Source organism: Lepidochelys kempii, chromosome 24, assembly GCF_965140265.1.
Source record: "Lepidochelys kempii isolate rLepKem1 chromosome 24, rLepKem1.hap2, whole genome shotgun sequence".
NCBI classification, from domain to species: Eukaryota; Metazoa; Chordata; order Testudines; family Cheloniidae; genus Lepidochelys; species Lepidochelys kempii.
In genome coordinates, this window is record NC_133279.1 from 4761034 (window position 1) to 4779939 (window position 18906).

The 18906-nt window shown below is 49.5% G+C and overlaps 1 protein-coding gene across 1 annotated transcript; it reads right to left on the bottom strand.

Annotated features, from left to right (window-relative positions):
* Positions 1-1044: 1044 nt before the first annotated feature.
* Positions 1045-18906, bottom strand: MEX3A (mex-3 RNA binding family member A). Its single transcript, XM_073322758.1, has 2 exons — positions 18179-18906; positions 1045-2156 (listed from the first exon to the last, which is right to left on the bottom strand). The coding sequence occupies exons 1-2, from the start codon at positions 18651-18653 to the stop codon at positions 1051-1053; spliced, it is 1581 nt and encodes a 526-aa protein (XP_073178859.1). The 5' UTR covers positions 18654-18906; the 3' UTR covers positions 1045-1050.

Below are 18906 nucleotides of genomic sequence, written 5' to 3' on the forward strand. Positions count from 1 at the left end.
GTGTGGAGAGCTGCAGCTGGTATCACTTGGAAAAAGCAAAGAAGAGTGAACTATGGAAACATGGAAGTCAATCCTTGCCCTTGGATGGGAACTCAAGACTGGTTTTGAAATACCCTGTTAGTGACTCCTGATTCATCTGATGAACAAATCCCTGTTTGGATTAAAAAAACAAAAAAAACAAAACAGAGTTCCAAACTCCGCGGTGGCTCAGAATAATAAAATAAATGCTAAGCACCCAGTGTGACTCCTACAGGTTCTTCCAAACCTTCTTCAGTTTCACCGGCGTCATTTTTATTTGTTTTTTCAATGTTCTTTTTTTAGTAAAAAAAAGGAAAACAATAAAAGTTCTTTAGCTGCTGTTTTGTGGTTTTTTTTTTTGTTTGTATTTTTTAAAATCTTTGAGGTAATAGAGTTGTGCCCTCGTTCTAACAGGTTCCCAGAGGTTGATGGTTTTTTTTTTCTTTCTTTTTTCCCCCTTTGCCGTCTGTTTTCTTTTCTTTCTGAGCTCTTGTCTGCCGGTTGGTTTGATGTCCCGGGGGGGGGGGCAGCTTCAGACCAAGTTAAAAGAGGGAGTGTCGGTGGGGAAGGAAGAGCTGTTGGGGAAGACCCTCATTTCCCATGTGCCCCCGGTGTCCTGGTCAAATAAAGATGACCAAGCGTGGTCAATGCAGAGGAGCTCTGAGTCCTGTCTCGCCACAAAAAAAAAATTAACTAAACCGCTTTGCTTCCGAGATCCAAGTGTGCGTTCAGAGTACTTGTTTTAAAAAGACATTGTAGGCTGGAGCATCGTTTGCCCTTCAAAATTTCTGGCTTTTCTATTCATTTTAATTTATTATTATTCACTTCTTTTTTTAAAAAATAATGTACATTGCTCGTAAAATAATTTCTTTTTTCTTCTTCTTCTTTAAATTAATTATTTTATTCTTTCATTCATTCGTTTAGTCTTCAGATGTCATTAATTATTATCATCATCATCATCATCTTTTTATTGGACTCCCACCCCCTCCCCATTTCGGTCCCCACTTCCCCCCCCAACCCCGTCCTGTCTCTTTAAGAAAATATTCTAATAGCCTGAGTGGCTGCAGCATGGCAAACCGGGCACTCCGGGTCGGTCCTCTCGCAGATCCGCACAGCGCACTCCATGCAGAAGAGGTTATGGCCGCACGGCACCAGGGCTGCCGTCACTTCGCTTTCAAAGCACACCATGCACTCCCGACTGCTGGAGATGGATGTCCGGGCAGTGGTGTTGGCTCCCAGCTTGGAAAATCCTTGCAGTGGTTCCCCTTGAGACCTTCTGGGGAGCCCAGAGAGGTTAGGCTCTTGGATAGAAGAGGACGGGGAGCGATGCGAGTTAGGATGGACGGCACCAGTGCTGCCGGATCGCTGCTGTTTAGAGAAGAGCACTGAGACGGGGTTGGTGTTTTCCTGCCCGGCCCACATGGGAGCACCAGATTCTGGCACCCCATAATAGAGATCTTGTTTGTTCACACCATAGTTAGGAAAGAGGTAACCATAATTGAAGTCATTTTGGTCGTTCAGTCGGGGTGTCTCGTAGACTGGGTCCACAGAGCAGTCGCCAATGCACCCAAGGCTGTTCTGTCGGAAGGTGGAGAGGGGCTTGCAGCCTGGGGCAGGCGTGTGGACCCGCCACGCCTCTGAGTAGCGGTTCTCCATGCCCGAGTCAGGGCTGCTGGACAGGAAGTCATTCTCATTGTTGTATTCCAGGATCTTGCCTGTCCTCACTGCAATGTGGGTCTCGATCTCCTCCCGGGCCCGCTCCACGTTGCCCGGTGCCCCTGTGATCTCAAAGACGGGGTCCCGGTCCCGGCTGGGTGTGATGATGTAGGTATTGGTTTGCTGCTGGATCCGCTTGATGGTGGCCCCTTTGGGACCCACTACCAAGCCCACCACACGATAGGGTACACGGACCCGGATGGTGACTTGGCCGGGCAGGGTAGGGGCGCTGCCAAAGGTGGTGCCGGCCTTGTTGCGGGAGGCCCGGATCATGGAGAAGTGCTCAGCTGCTGAGATGATCTCCCGCCTAGCCATGGCAACGTCCTCCCGCCGCCCCGTCACCATGAAGACCGGCTCCTCACCGCGCACCGGGGTCTTGATGTAGGTGTTGGTCTTTGCCCTCAGAGCTTTGATCTTGCAGCCTTGGGGAAAAGCAAAGACAGAAAACAAGGGAGAGGGATTAGAGTCAAGGTCTTCTCCCTAACATTCTCTGCACAAAACTCCACCTGGCGCTCAATTTTCCCTCAAGGCCAAACCTGGGGCCCAGCCCCGTCAGGGGCCAAGCACCCTCCCACTCAAGGCCCAGACCTGCCAGGGACCTAATGATCTGGCCACTTGCCATGAAAACACCATTCATCTCCTGGTCCCAGCCCCGCTCTACACTCCCAGGCTTGTGCGTTTGTCCAGTGGTCTCCCCCAGAAATGTAGGGCCTTAACATGATATAGCTCAGTGTTTTATGCTCAGCAGCCTCCCCGCCACTCCTTCCTCCCCAACAGGGGGTGCTGGGTAGCCATTCACCCAGTAGGTCTGTTGAGAGAAATATGAGGTTCTAGTACATCCTTCGCTGGGGCCTCATCCTCTCCCCATTTCATTTTGTTTGCACAGACATTACAGGTGTTTTAGGGCCCCCCAGAGCTCGGGGTCACAGTACAATAGCCCCCTTCTCTCCCCCTCACGTCAGCCCTGCCCCCCAGCCCCCGGCAACCGGGCGAGGCTGGTGACCATTGGTGGTGGCACCATCTTGAGACCAGCAGCCTCAGCCTCCCACTGGGGAGGAAAAATTCATTTCATCACTGCAGGGATTGGTCCCTTAATGAGTGAGGATCCAGCCCCCCCTCAGCCACACACTGGGGAAGGGGGAGGGAGAGGCTCCAGCTCCCCCCCCCTCAGCCACACACTGGGGAAGGGGGAGGAAGAGGCTCCAGGCCCCCCCCCCAGCCACACACTGGGGAAGGGGGAGGGAGAGGCTCCAGCCCCCCACGCAGCCACACACTGGGGAAGGGGGAGGGAGAGGCTCCAGGCCCCCAGCCACACACTGGGGAAGGGGGAGGGAGAGCCTCCAGCCCTCCCGCCCCTCAGCCACACACTGGGGAGCGAGAGACCCTCTCTCCCCCCACATAAACACTGCATATGGAGGCCTCAGGAAATCACCTGCCCTCTGCCCCACAGTGGCTCCTTTCCTCAGTCCCTTTGTTCACCACTCCCCACCCCCCCGGAAGGCCAGGGGTCCCATCGTGTCACCCGGAGAACCCTGTCCTCTTCCCTACGCACTGCCTGGGCCCTTAAATGGCTCCCATGGCAACGCAGGATTCAGCCTGCCTAATGCGCCGAGGGGCTCCGACCCATCATTCTCATTGACATTAACAGGCCTCATCCCATTGACTCCCCCAGGGGAATAACGGGACCCCGACTGCCGATGCGGGAGGCTCAGCCCCTCTCCACACGTTGAAGGTCCAGCTCCTAAAAGTAGCCTTAGGTGAGGAGGATTACTAGTGGTGAAAAGGAGGTGGGGGGGGTTGCTTGAAGAGATGGGTTTAAAGGAGGGATCAGGTGCTTGGCAGAGAAGTGTCCCAGTCTAGCGGGCAGCATGATGGAAAGCATGCAGCAGAGAGCAGGGGGAAGAGGCGAGGAAGGGATAATGCAGACGGCGGGGCCTGGGCTCCCCAACCAGCCACTGGGAAAGCGGCATGAAGCCCCCCAGCAAAAGGGGATAAGTGTGATTTAAAGCCTTGAGCAAAGGGTGGTAGGGCCACGGGGCTGAGAGCTTGGACTGAGGACCAGATGTGAGGACAACAGACTTTGTTAACCTGGAAGGGGTGGAATTAAAAACATGGCCTGTCCGAAGGGCTGAGCTGCAGCAAAAGACAACCCACTGCAGGACTGGAGCGACCATTGGTAGGGAGCACTACAGAGGAAAGAGCTGCCATGCCACATCCAGCAACGAGGGGACGAGCCAGCGGTGAGTCTTGTTATATTAATTTAGATGGAATATATGGGCCTGAAGAGTCAAAGCTGTTAACTTGACTCTGTCTGTCACTGTCCCACTTTAAACAGTGTTAAATAACCTCTGGGGTTTGGTATACAGAGCCTGCTTCGTACCACGGCAAACTTGCTAGGAAATTCATACCAAAGGTTAGAAACGTATTGACTGAAACACACAAAAGGCAACGAATCAACAGGCGGCAAAAAGCGTTGGAACTGAGATTGAGTGATTATGCAAAACAAATTTAATCAAAACCTCTTTTTAAAGAGGGCGAATACTGGTTAAAGTCTTTTATTCGGTCAAACAGTCCCTTGGTGGGGAAAAAAGGATTAATTCTGGTGTTCAGTTCTGAATTGGGAATGATAGCCTCAACACAGAAGGGAGAGGGGGGCAACATGGGGAAAACACAGCTTTTGTCGATGTTTTTATGATACGGGATGGCAGGTCAGTCAGGAATGGATGCTTTAGGATGTTCTGGACCCCGCCACACCTCCGACCATCTCACTGATCTGGTCAGGTCCCTTTCCTGGTCCATCTCAGGCCCTGCAGGACTGAATGGACCGCCTTATATCAGTGTGCCGTGTGGTGTAGTTGACTTCAAGATCAGGTAAAAAGCAGAGTGAGAGATAGGAGAGAAGGAATATAGTGGGGGACAGAAAGACACATGAAGGAGGGGAAGACAGGGCAGGACCTCACTCATATGAGCCTGGGTTCCTCACTGGAGCAGCTATGGTGGCCAAGAGTCCCCAGTGGAGTATCAAGGTAAAAATCCCTACACCGCAGCCACAATGGTTGTAGCACTTCCCTTTCCTCCCAAGCCTCTTTTTAGTGCCCCCAAAAGTGTGATGGGTGGAATGGCCCGCCCTCTTCTTATTTTGCCCACCAATTAGGCCTAAGTTCCAAAGCACCAGTTTTGGCTCATTAATTTCTGGTCCGCTGCTCCTCTTGTTTACCAGTCATAATCTTAATGCAGTCCTTGGGTAATATCAGTAAGCCCTCTCTGTTTAAATTAATTCTGTCTTTCTGTCTCCTTAAATCTTTTCTTAAACAGTTTTATGTAACAGGTCATTATAACAATTCATGACCCTTTATCCACTTTCCATTGGCTAGGCTCACAGTTATAGTAGGCCTGCTAAGCCTTCGAGATTACCTGTTATGGTAGTATCTCTGGCCCCTCCCAAGATTGGGATTTATTGTGCTGGGCGCTGTATAAATACATGGTGAGAGACAATCCCTGCCCTGAAGTGCTTACAATATAAATAGACAAAGGAAGAATTATTATCCCCCCTTTACTGATGGGAAACCAAGGCACAGAGAGACTAAATGATTTGCGTTAGGGCACACCGGGAGTGTGTGGCAGAGTCAGGAAACCAGATGTCCTGTGTCCTAGCCCAGCACCTCAGCCACAAGAACATCCTTCTTATAGGTGGAAATAAGGGATAATTACTAGTTGAAAAACAAATGTGTCCTTTGTAAGTTAAGAGAAAAATTCTTCCGGACGGCATTCCTGTAGGACATAGAGTCTATTAAAAACTCCTTTTTACAAGCATCTCAACTTTAGGGACAAATCATGTCAGGCACTGGTCCGTTTGAAATAACAAAGCCGGGGGACTAGCAAGCTCAAGGGGGATGATAGATAGAGCCTTTCACATCTAACCCATCCTTTCAAATCGTGTTGGTGGTGACCCAGTGTTGTTAACATCTGGAGGCTATTGGGTTCCTTGTGAGAAACGAGTTCAGCAGGGCTCAGCCCAGTTTCCTGCGACACAAACACCTGTTGTCACTGGATCCCTTATTGTTAGCCTCAGCAGAGAGAGAATTGAATGTGCCCCTCTCGGTCACAGATGATCCCCAGAGTTGAAGGACATTGGGGAGCATGGTACGTTTGGGGTGGCGGGTAGAATCTTGCATTACCACTGCTGAGCTGGTATTGAAAACTTGCAGATGATCAGCTCTGCCCACACCCTGAAGGTCTTGGAAAGACCAGTCAGGTTTAGGGCTCCAAGGGCACATGATCTCACCAGCTGGCTTGCAGCCTTTCTGCCAAGCTGCGGCTCACCTAGAAATCCCTCTTCTTTTCACTTTGTCTAGAGCTAGCCCTTCCCTCTCCCATTGCAGCACCAAGCCTGCAGGTCGCCAGCAGCTGCGTCCCCATCCCACCCAACAGCGTGGCAGCTGCCCCTCCGCCTCCCTGGCTTTGCTGCTGGATCAGTGGAGTGGTGCATCTACCAGCGCCACCCCACTCTCCAAAGCCCTGCTGTGAAGAAGTGCCCAGAGCAGGACTGCATGATGCCTGGGCCCCACCCATGCGCCCCAAATCTTCCTGTAGAACTGCATCAAATCTGCAGCTTCTGCTGCCACAGAGAGGGCAGCACTTTGCCCTGGATGAATTTCAGAGAGGTGAGATATGCAAAATAAACAGCCCTGGCAGCTGATAGTACAGCATGAGCAGCAGCAAGGTGAGCTTCCTTCCTATACTACTTCCCTGTCAATATCCTAGACTCTATAGGAACCCCATCAAAGTGCTAAGAGGAGACCTGACTCTCCACGGTCCAGTCACTCAGCTTCTCTACTAAGGCTGCCTGGTGTTTTTTCTGGTATGGATCTGGACTAGCACACACCATACTCACTCCACACAGGCCACTGAACAGTTGTGAGGCTTCTGGTCATAATCGACCTGGGTGAGAGTTACACACCATCCTAAAGGGGAAAGGGTACACACCCCATTACCAGTCCCCTCGCCCTTGGTCAAAAATTGCTTCCTGTCTTTCCAAAGGGAGGGAAAGGAGATTCATGGTGGTTTGATGTAGGAAGGAGCCATTGTGCAAACGGCCTTATACCAGGGAAAGAATGAGATCTGAAAGTGATCGTTTCCCTCCACCCCCCTCCCCAATCTGCAGTAGGCAAATGGGGTTCTTCCCAGCTGCAGATGTCTCAGTTACAGCTGGTCAAAAAAGCGGATGTCTTCAACCTGCTCCAGTCTCAATAAATACAGTTCCCCCTTGGTGTCTGCTGACCGGGGAGCACAGAGGTTTCAGCTCCCAGCCAGAGCTGTGCAAACCCTAAGCCCAACTGCAACTCACCTGCTTTCCCATACTGTTACAGCTCCAGAAGCTGGACCCGGATCTGAGTATGTCTGAAATGTAACGGAGATCTAGAGGCAGGACGGATGTCCTAGTGGGTAGAACACTGCGCTTGTGCAATCTGGGACCAATTCTTAGCTCTGCCACACAGTGACCTTCGACAAATTATGTTGGGTGAAATTTTCAAAAGCACACAACTGACTTTGGAGACCTGAGTCCCACTTTTAAATATGATCTGGGGACCTGCATCCATTGACTTTCATTGCACTGAGGTTCCTTTTGAAAAAGTGACATAGGGCCAGATTTTTAAACACATTTAGATACCAAAAGATGCCAACAGTGGAATTTTTAAAAGCACCCAGGCAGCCACTAGGCACCTATCCACCCCTTCAGCCAAATACATACCTTTAAAAATCTGACCTGTAGGCTCCTAAGTCTCTTAGGTAGTTTTGCAAATTATTACCCTTCGTTTCCCCTCTGCCTCACTTCCCCATCTGTCAAACGGAAATAAAACCCATTAATGATTGGGAGATGCTCAGATACTGTAGTGAGGGCCAAAAATGTACCTACTAGATAGACCAAGAGCTAGATGTTAATGGTATTTAGGAGCCTAAAGATCCAGGTAGGTGCCTAGTGGGATCTTCAAAAGCATCCAGGCACCTAATTCCCCCTAAGTGCCTATGTAAATCACTCTATGTGTCTATCTGCACTGTTAGGGGCCTAAACACACCCTGCTGCGTTAGACCGAGTGGCACAAAACATGATGACATCACATTGGAACATAACCAATGAACAGAGGAACAGTCGTGGTGTGGTTAAGGTGCTCACCTGGGAATCAGCCCTTTAAAATATCTGGCCCCATGTTCCTTCCCAGCAAATTCAGATGGCAATCAGGCACAACCCAGCTGGAGGTTTTGCAGCTCATTCCAGCCCCGAACTCTAAAGCAAACTTCAGGGCGCCCTGCTCTCTGCTGCGCCAGGCCTCGTGCAGTTATTTCCACCTCTGCCAACCAAATCAGAACTGTAGTGCTTTGCAAATGACTGCATAAGGTGCAGGACAATGGAGCACCTGGCCCAATAGGGATACTGGTGAAGCAAGGCGATACGGCTCTGATCCTCTGACTGGCATTATCTGTGATTGGGAGACTGCCCTCCAGCACCTCTGAAACCCCCTTCCCTGGAAAACAAGCAACTTCCTTGCCTTCTACTGCCCTCCGGTCCCAACCTCCTTTCCTCCTTTTACACTGTACCTTTAACACACCATGGCCTACAAAGCGGTGCTCTGTACCCAAAATATTCAGACTCCTCAGCTCGTAGGCTGGAACATTATTATTTATATAGATCCTAATAAGTAACAGCAACTCTCTGAGCTGGGAGCTCTGGACTGGAGTTCATCTTGCAAGACACTGGCTTATGGTGACATCACGGCATTTACACCCATGTAACACTTTTGCTGCCAGGGGTCAGCAGCAAGGATTGAACCCTGCACCTGCGCAAGGCCACCCACTCGAGCTACAAGGATAACTCTGGGTACAGCCACATTTTTTCTCTTTTTTTAAGACCTGCAGCAGCAATTGCAGTGTCAACTGACTCGGGCTTGTGGGACACAGATAAAAATAGAAGTGTAGATGTTCTCGCTCAGGCTGGAGTCCGGGCTCTCAGACACACCCCCGTTGCTGGGTTTCATTGAAGCCTGGATCACCTACACTGCTCGTTTTAGCTCTGTAGTGCAAGCCCCACAAGCCTGAATCAGTTGACCCCGACTCTGACAGTCACTGCTGCGGGATTTTTTCCCCACTGTAGATATGCCCTCTGTCAGCTGGCAATAGTGATAGACTGTTTATATGGTTCAGTCACTAGATAGGGTTGCATAAAGCGTACTGACTGGACCATCACATCATGCTAGTCAACCACTATGCTAGTCAACCATTCTGTGGCAATGAAATACGACACCACATCAAAACATCACAAGCTAATAAATAAAGAATGGTCTGGTGGTTAAGGCACTGGCCTGGCACTCAGGAAGCCTGGGTTCACATCCCAGTTCTGCCACAGACTCCGTGTGAGTCGGAGCAGGTCACTTTGCCTCTCTGGGGGAAATACTCCTCTTCCCTTTATTTAGGGCTGGGCCTGTCTCACTATGTATCTGTACAGAGCCTAGCACAATAAGTAATGTGACAGCATTGCATTACACCTAACTGTCTGCCAAGGCATTGATTTCACAGAGCCCCATGGAGGGGGTTGCTAGATACAACCCTGAGAAAGATCAAGGCAATTCCCAGAAAATCCTGGCCAGCTAGAAACCCTACTGAGTGCTATCTAGCCTGATGCTACTCCCCACTGAGATTGTGCCCTGTAGTAGATTTGCAGTGCTTTGTCCAGTCAAGGTTTAAAATGGTTCACATGGACTGATTATTATTTTCTATTTGTATTGCAGTAGCACTAGTCAGGGGTCCGGGTCCCATTGTGCAAGGTACAGAACAAAAACACAGTCCCTATCCCAAGGAGCTCTCCATCTTCATAAGATTAACTGAGAGGCCATGATGTCCTGTGGGAGATCACCTCACCATTATATAGTTAATGACATGCTTCTGCCTTGCAGTGAAGGTCCACCTATTGCATGGGACTGACGTTATGTTTGCCCAAATGCCCTGGTATTTAGGTAAATAGGTCTGCATCCCAGGAGCAAGAGTCCCGTTTGCAACCAAAATAGGATGTCAGGTTATGCACGTGCCAGGGGTGGACCTGGGATCTGCTAACAGGAGAACCTGGGACAATGGTTGCCCACGGATGGAGGGAGATCCAGGCCCAGCCTGATAGGAAACAATCAAGCAGGTGACACAAAGGGTCATGCAGGCAGAGACAAAGGAAAGGGGCTCCAAGCTGGGGACAGATGGAAGGAAACCAAGGCAAGATATACACGAATGGGGACAAATGTAGAACAGGATCATATAAACTGGAGCGGGTAGCGAGAGGTTATAGAGACAGCGAGAAACAAACAGTGATGGGGGGGAGGAGAGAGGGAGAATGCAAGGGCGGGGGAGAAGGAGAAACACACCGAATGGCAAAGGGGACACAGGCAAGGAGACAGCACAGGAGAAAGGGGGAGGGAAGATCTAGAAACGGACAAAAGGACGCATGGTGCAGCTGATGGTGTGAGAAGCAGGGGGGAGGAGGGAGGGTCTCCAAGCGGCCTGCAGACAGGAGAGCTAGCTTTGCAGAGACAGACAGATGGGGGAACCTTTGCTTTAAACTGAAAAACACCGGAAACAAGATTGACCAACACCCAACCATTAAGCCAGGAGGCCCTTCACAGTCAAATGGGCCAGATCCTCAGCTGATGTGAATTGGTGTAGTTCCACGGAAGACAATGAAACAAACTCTCAGCTGGTGTAAACTGGTTTAGTTCCATTGACATCCAAGGGAGCCACGCTGAGTTACACCAGCTAAAAATCTGGCCGTTCTTATATTTGATTTTTCTATTTATACCTATGACGGGGCCCTAATCCTGAGCCCACACCCGATCCTGATCTCACTCTATGCCAGTGTAAATGAGGGGTATAACCTCCATTGACTTCAGTGGGGGTTATGCCCCATTTTTGGCAGCACAAAGCAGGGTCAGGATCCAGCTCTATTCATCCCAGCTGGAATGAGCAATAAGGATGGTATCCTTTCCCCACAAACACATACACTCCTTTCCCCTATTTTGGTCATTCAAGGCTTTTTCTCATCTCTAACGTACAACACAGAACAAACCACTTTACCTAGAGGATTATTAAAGGGGCAGAATTACCCAGTACGCCATTAAGAATGTAAAACTAAGTAGCGAAGAGAACCTCCAGCACATTTCTATAGGACAGTAAGTACTCTTTAAGGCATTGCACAAACATCAGTTAATTTATCCTTGCCAGCTAGGTTTTTGTATTGGGAAGGGAAATAAGCCCTTGCTTGCGTATACAGGTTGTTGGGTTTTTTTTAAAACTCAAGTTCATTGATCGCCAATTAACTCAAGTTCACTAACAAATTTGTAAATTATTTCCCTAAACTATAAACCTTTGTGTCCCAGAACAAAGCTTTGTGGCATGTCCAGACTTGCATGTACAAACGAGTTAGCTAACTGGAGGCAATTGGTAATCAGTTAACTCCAGCTAAAAAGTCTAGTTTGGCTATGTCCCAAATATGGGTAGGATTAGTGATTAGAAATGCTGGAAGATTGGTGTGGAATGAGTCAAATTCTCCTCTCTGTTACCCCAATGTAAGAGCCTGCTCCAAAAACACATTGAAGTTAAGGGATCAAAGATTAAGGGTTTGATTTGTCATTTTCCTGTACCTAGTGCAGTTATTTAATCACTGCAGTGTGGGTATAACATGCTATCGTTTGCACACACTGGTCCCAATAATCTTCTCATACTGGTTTTACACCAGTGTGATTCCATTGAGACCCAATTCTTGTTTACACCAAGGTCCCTGGCAGCGTCAAGGGGGCCCTAAAGGGGATCTAAATTACAGATGCACTCACTTTGGGTGTAAATGCTGATGCAAAGCGCAGTGCAAAAGAGAATCAAGCCACTGGAAGTTTACACCGGTGTAAATCCAAAGTTAATTTCACTGATAGCAAAATGCAGCTTTTCATTTCTAAAGACTGAAGGCCAGATCCTCAGCTGGTGTAGCTCAGTTGAAGCCAACATGAATATCTTCAGCTGGTGTAAACTGGTGTAACTCCACTGAAGCCAGTGTGTTAGACAGGAGCCAATGGTGCTATTCCAGTTTACATCAGCTGCTGATCTGGTCCTGAGGTTTTTAAACAGATCACATCAAATCACTATTGGTCTTTACAAATATATATATTTTAAGATATAAATAATTCCCACAGACAAAAGTTTTCAGCCTGATTCTCTTCCATACCACCCCTTTACACCGCTCTGGTGTAAATTACATAAGTATGGACCTGCTTTAAGGCACTTTTACGCTGCCAGAGCGGTGTAAAGGGGCCTCAAAGAAAATGAGGACCTGGCCCTTGTCTGTAATATTCATAACATTAAAAGAGGCCCGTAAAATAAACAACCATCAAATATATCTGTGTGGCGAAACTTTGTTTCATTGCTGGTTAAAGTTGAGTTCCAAACACATACGCAAAGCACCAGAAACATGTGACCACTAATTATCTGTTGGGTGAGATTTGTTGCGTTGCTGATGAAAGCTGTATTAAAAAACACATACACACACAAAGCACCACAAATAAACAACAACTAAATCTCTTTGCAGCGAGGCTTTAGTGCATTGCTGATGCAAGTTGTGTTAAAAAAGATCCAACACACCACAAAATAAGCAATCACTGATTTCTGTGTGGTTGAAGCCTTTTTGCTGATTAAAGTTATTCAACACACACCCACACGCATATACACCTCAAGACACCAGAAACAACCACCATCTTGTTGTGTTGCAGATGGAAGTTATGCTAGAGAAAAAACCAACCTCAGCAGCAGATCTCAAACAGCGAGGCATCATCATGCAGGGTGGGTGTGTCACCGTTGTGCCCGCATGGCGCAACCCTGACGTCTGACTTTGTCACATGTTTTAGACCTCGCTGGGAGAACAGGGCCAGGAGAACTGCACAGGGATGGGGGGCTGCCAGACGAAGGTGGGAAACTGGTGGTGGTGGAAATCTGGAGAGACGGGACCAAGAACCAAACAGCAAGACGTTTTCCTACCGCCCTAGATTCCAGCCACCCCACTCTGCAGTGAGGTTCGTTTGGGCAGCAGTAGCCCAGCCAGCAGCCAGACCCAATACATGGAAAATTCTTTGTCTCTCCAGACTTCACTTTCTCCTCCTGCTACACGCTTTTGGTTAGGTTCTTAAGAACCAGCCAGGGCAGAGTTCCCTCTTGCATCTGCTGGTGTAAATCCAGACTAAGCTGGGCCTGATTCTCCTTTACACTTGATACCGCTTGGGCACTCAGCCCAATTTACACCCATTTTAAAGCCCCTTTGCACCGCCAGAGTGAGAATCAGGCCCCACTGCACCGAAAGGAGCTAAATCTGGGATTTCCATGGCACAGCAGACAGCAGGATCTGACCCAGAGCTGCTTCCCGACACACCTCCACATGGGGGGTGGAGGGGAGCAGATATAATCATCAGGCTGCCTCAATAAAAAGGCTCCCTTGGACTATTTTTAAATGCAGAGAGCGTTAGAGCATGTTCAGAGCAACACAAAGAGCCCAATCACCTGGGGTTACTGGGGCCTCTTGTTATTTGACTTCACCTCACCAAGAAAGCACAATTTATGTTAAGCTCCCTCTCAGCATAATCTCATCTCTGTTGACAACAGGGCTAGTAAGAGCAGGCTGGGAGATGCTTCACTAGAGAGTCTCTCCGGGTTTAAGGAGTAATGATGTTGCCATTGCTAATAAAATAAAATAAATAATAAATAATAATAATAATTAATTATATTTTATTATTATTATTTTACCTAGATCTTACAGAGGACTTCTTTTCTCAGACAGGGTGGGGGCGCAGTGTTTGCAAACCCACTGCTGGGAGCATTAGAAAGCAAACCTAATCCTCCCCCATCCCCCCACTAGACAAACAAAGAAATGCAACTGCATATCAGCTCAGGATGCAGTTTAAAAACTGCCCTCCTTAGTATCTTGGAAGTCCCCAGCCAGCCCCAGGGCCTACCTTCCCTGTGGGAGGTAATGGCACCAATTTACCCCAACAATAAATTCAGCTCCTTGCCTCTCAGGCCTTTCCACAACTGGGCCCCTCAGTGAAGAACCCAGGTGTCTTAGTGGCTCAGAATTTTGTCCCTTTTAAAGTCCCAGGCATGTGTAGCGAGGGGTCACACCACTCGCTCCCCTCCACTCTCATCTGGCATCAGTCCCCTCTCTGACAATCTTGACAGTCTGGGCACAAGAGCCTTCTCCTTTGCAACTCTGCTCTCTCTGATCTTCAAAGTCACCTGCAAACCTATTGAACTTCTCCCCTGCCCTCTGCTATGAATTTTGTGTTTAACTTTGTGAGCATATTCAGCTCTTGGGAGCAGCTTGCATGGGTGTTGTCTACAAGAGGTAGAATACAGGAGCCAGTAGTAATTCAAAGCACTCCAGAGCAGACCCAGAAGGGACCCAGAACAGGCAAACATCTGCACATAGGAGTTCAGAAAAAACATACAGGGTCTCTATACTCTCCAAACCCAGCAAAGCTGTATTCTGCACTAACTTCATGTACAGAGGGGGTGAGCAAGGGGCTGGGGGCCAGGCAGAGGTGCCCGCAGTGGGTTTGCACCTCCAGTGGCCATAGGCAGCCAAGTAGGGGTTTGCCTAGGGGTCATTGCTCCCACTCCAGCTGTGGAAGGGAATGCCTGGCTGGTCTAGGTACTGACCCTGGCTTGGGGGGTGGATTCTGCCTCCCCTCCAATCCCTGTGCACTTGGAGTTCATAAATGCCACTCTCAGGAATCATTATTACTTTGCTCCCTGTCTTTCCTTCTCTGGTTTCCTTCCATCCACCCTGATTTAAAAAGGCAGCAAGTAACTGGCTCATCCTACCAGACATCCAGGTTCACTGCTGACTTTTGTGGCAAGATGGGGGAGGAAGAAGCCCTATGTACATGTCTAGCCAGTTCCTCCAAAAAGCCAGTGCCCCAGTGACTCAGAATTTTGTCCCTTTTAAAGTCCACAGGCCACATAGCCTGGGGTTGCATCATTAATGAGGCTCCCAGCACAGCAACCGGGAGCACCACAACTCAAGTACAGTTTATAGCAAGCAACTGGCTCTTTAAGGGTATATTAACAGTTCCCATGGAACATGTATATCCACCAAGCACAAGTTTATTTCCTAGAGCATCTATCATTCAAAATAGATCCACCCCTCCTGCCCCCAAATTAAACCACTTTGCAAACAGCGCCACAACCATTCAAATAAAAATACATGGGGCTTGCTTCTCATTTACACTAAGATCCCTTTACACTGTTCTGGCAGTGTAAAGGGGGTCTTAAAGTGGGCATAAACTGCACTGCCAGAAGTGTGCAAAGAGGCCTTGTATGTGTATGTTTTTAATAAGTTGCACTTTGACAGCTGGGAAAAGTTTTTTTTAAAGATCAAGAAATTTAGCAATTTATTTAATTGGAACAATGTCAAGTTTAAAAGAAAAACAACTGGTTTTGATTAAAAATCCTCAAACAAGTTTTAAAAAAATGGATATTTATATCTCTTTTCCATACATTTTTATCTCCTGATCCTCAGATATCCTCTGAAAGCAACCATTCCCCTTTAATGTATCCACTCTATTAAACAAGGGACCTCATTTATAACCTTCATGCAATGGGTTCTCTAGAGACTCCAAGCAGGCTTTTCAAAAGAACTCAGCACCCATTCACCTAACCAAAGTGACCAGGTTCTCAGAGCATAGCACCTAGCAGCACCCATTGTTCTCACCACATGCTCAGCACTTTTGGAAACCTGGACCCCATCACCTAACCTTCAAACAAAAAACAGACACCCAAAGGCATAACATTAGGCAAGAAAGATCCTCAGCGGGGGTAAATCAGTGTGGTTGCATAGACTTTAATGGAGTGAAACGGATTTAAACCAGCTGAAAATTTGTCGTGTTGACTTTAGATGGAGCAATGCTGATTTACCCCAGCTGGGAATCTGGCCCATGGATACTTACCAGTTTCCCAGACATTGGAACCAACCCTCCCTCCCCACAGGCAAACGGCTAGTGGGAGAATTGCAGCAGGTTTCTGCGTTGCCTTCCATCACTCCATTCACAACACACACACACTGCTGCATACAAAACAAATCAAAACACACCTCTCTGCTTCAGAGTTTGGGTCAGCGATGCTACCCAGACAGAAAACAACCACAGGCATCTTTCTGGCATCATATAACATTTCCAGTTTTGATTCGGCCTAACACATCTCTCTCTCTTTTAACTTTATTAAACAAAGGGGGCCTGATTCTCCATTGCCCAGCACCTTGTGCAATCATTAACATTGGTGCAAACCCTGCTGACCATGCTCACTCTGCTCTGGCGTAAATGACTGCACAAGGTGCAGGGCCATTGAGAATTGGGTCCAGGGAGATCTTCTTTGGTAGCAACATACCCCCACGACCCCTATCCCCTCTATTCGCAGAGACACTGGGTCAGATCCTGGGCTTGGTGGTATGAATCCAGAGCGAAATCCATTGCCTTTAATAGAATTGCACTGAAATCAGACCCCTGAGGCACTTTTGCCCACGCTGGGGTCCTCTCAAGGCAGCAGGCACTTCACTGATGGCAAAAGGCCTAAAACTCGCCTTCACAGTAGAAAGTCAAGCCACCGAAGGCCCTATTGTTCCAGTACCGTGTTCCACTTAACCATGCACAACCATTAGTCATCCATATTTCTCCCTCTCTAATTCCCCCCTCACCTCTCCCCCTGGGAGCATCAACCTCAAGAAAGGACCCCCTTTGCCTTCCCACTCTCCTCACATCTGTCAAACAACAAAACTCCCTGTTAATGCAATTTTGACTCACAACCCAAGAGGAGGCATTTGGGTTTTGAACTGCAGTTTTTACCAGTCACACTTCCAGCGCATCAAGTTACTGGTTCAGGAGAAAAAACAAAACAAAACAAAAACACACACACCTCACTTAGCCACAGTTTTCCCCCCAACAACATAAAACTTCTCTCCGACAGCCGTATTAATTTTAACCCTGTGTTGGCACCGGGCTGGTGGCTTCCAGCAATTCCTTCTACTTGGAAGACTAGAAGGGGTGGGGGGGAGATGGGCGACTTAGGAGTGGGTGTGGTATATATATAATTTTTTAAGCCCTCCTCCATTCTACCTCGCTTCGAATGGAGCCCGTAAAGAGAACAAAAGCATCACTGTCAAAGAGATTCTGGTCAGCTCGGGGAGGGGGGATAGAAAAGGAGGATGGAAAATAAAGAATAGGGCACAAGCAGGATTGTTAAATTCCAAACCCTCCAGTCACATGATTCCAGAAAGAGTTCAACTTTCATTAATCTGTTATTTGAATCCTTTATAGGCCTTAAGAACGCCTCTCCACCCCCCACCACAACCCACAGCACAACCCCTCGACTTCCAGCCCGGAGCTCAACAAAGGGGATTTTCCCCTCGCCTCGCCTTGCCCCCGTGGAAAGAATGATCGCATGAGTCTCCCTAGCCGGAAGGCAGGGAGTGTGGCTGGGGATAGACATCTTTCACCCCAGCAAAGTAGCAAAAGGTTTTTTTGCAAACGAGCGGAATGATCTCACACACATTCCTCCAGATTTCATCCGGCCGGGGTTTAGAGCAAACAAACAAACAAACTCCTGACCATCCCTCCATTCACTTCGGCCCAGAGAAGTCCTTTTCCTTTCAGTCTGGGGCACTGGGGGGGGGGAAAGGATCAGAAGTGAGATTTATTTATCCGGGGGGGGGAATAGGGGGCGGAACATCCAGATTTCCCCCCCTTTGTTTCTTGGCATTATGAAACACTTTGGAGGGCGATGAGGTGGAAAGGAGAAGGGAAACGGGGGGGGGGGAGCATTTCCCTCCCCCTGCAGTGGCCATTATTCATCACCGGAGAGGGTGGGTGGAAAAACTACTAATAGATGGACCTCGTTGATAACAATGGGAGAGGAGGCCTCAGAATGGGGCGGGGGGGGGGGGAGAAGAGAATCTCAAGCGGAAACTATTTAACTTTAAAACCCACTTTGAGTTCCATCCCATAAAGAAGGGGAAAGTCTGGGGGGGGGGGTGTTTCCTAGTGATGCCAACTGAGCGGGTGGTTTAACTTTTACCACTTCCACGCATCCTTTCCTTTCCTTCCCCCCCCCCCCCCCATCTTAACAAAAGAAATAGGTGGGATGCTAGACGGCGAAGATGGGGGGCGTGGAGGGAGGAAGGAAAGAGGAGACAGAGCCCTGGGGGGGGGGGAAGTGTAGCTGGGGGGGGGGTCTGGGAGGGGGGAGAATCAGGAGTGGAGGGAGGTTAAGAAGGGGGGGGGCTTGCTCGGGCACAGGAGCAGGGCACGCTTAGGGCACACACACACACACACAAAAGCCCCCCCCCCCCCCCCCCGGCATCACACACAAGCCCACGCGTTACCTTGCCTGCCCACTATCTCCGCCACGTGCTCCGAGCTGGGCACGGGGACGCACTCCGTGGTGTTGGAGCTGCTCTTGAGCCGCAGCTCCGACTCCTTGTACAAGGCGCACAACTTGGTCTCGGCGGTGGGCGCGGAGGACGAAATGGTCGCGGAGCCCTTCGGGGCCGGCGGGGGCGGCGGCGGCTGCTGCGGCGGCGGCGGCTGGGGCGGCTGGGGCTGGGGCGGCTGCTGGGGCGGCGGCGGCGGGTTGTTGTTATTGTTGTTGCTGTCCTCCGCTCCCACCACGGCGGCGGCGGCGGCGGCGGAGGAGGCGGACGGCTCCCCCAGCCCGAGCAGGCACAGCTGATCCAGGGCGAGCTGCAAGGCTCGGTCATCCTCCAGCAGCGCCCTGTCCTTGCTGCTCCCCGCGAAGCAGCCTAGCTCGCCGAAACCCCCGTTCCTTTCCATTATCCCTGATACTACCAGGCTAGGCATGGCTAACAAAGACTTGAGAGGGGGGTTGGGGGGTGGTGGTGGTGGTGGGTTGGGGAGGGTGTGTGTGTGTGTGTGTGTGTGTGTGTGGTGGCGGCGGCGGCGGGGGGGGGGAGTGTGAGAGAGAGGAGGGGAGTTGGGGGGGGGGGAACAAAGAGCTTGGGAGAGAGAGAGAGAGAGAGAGAGAAAGAGGAGGGGGAAAAAGGCAGAGAGAGAGAGAAACAGACAGAGGGAGAGAGAGAAAGGGACCCTCCGC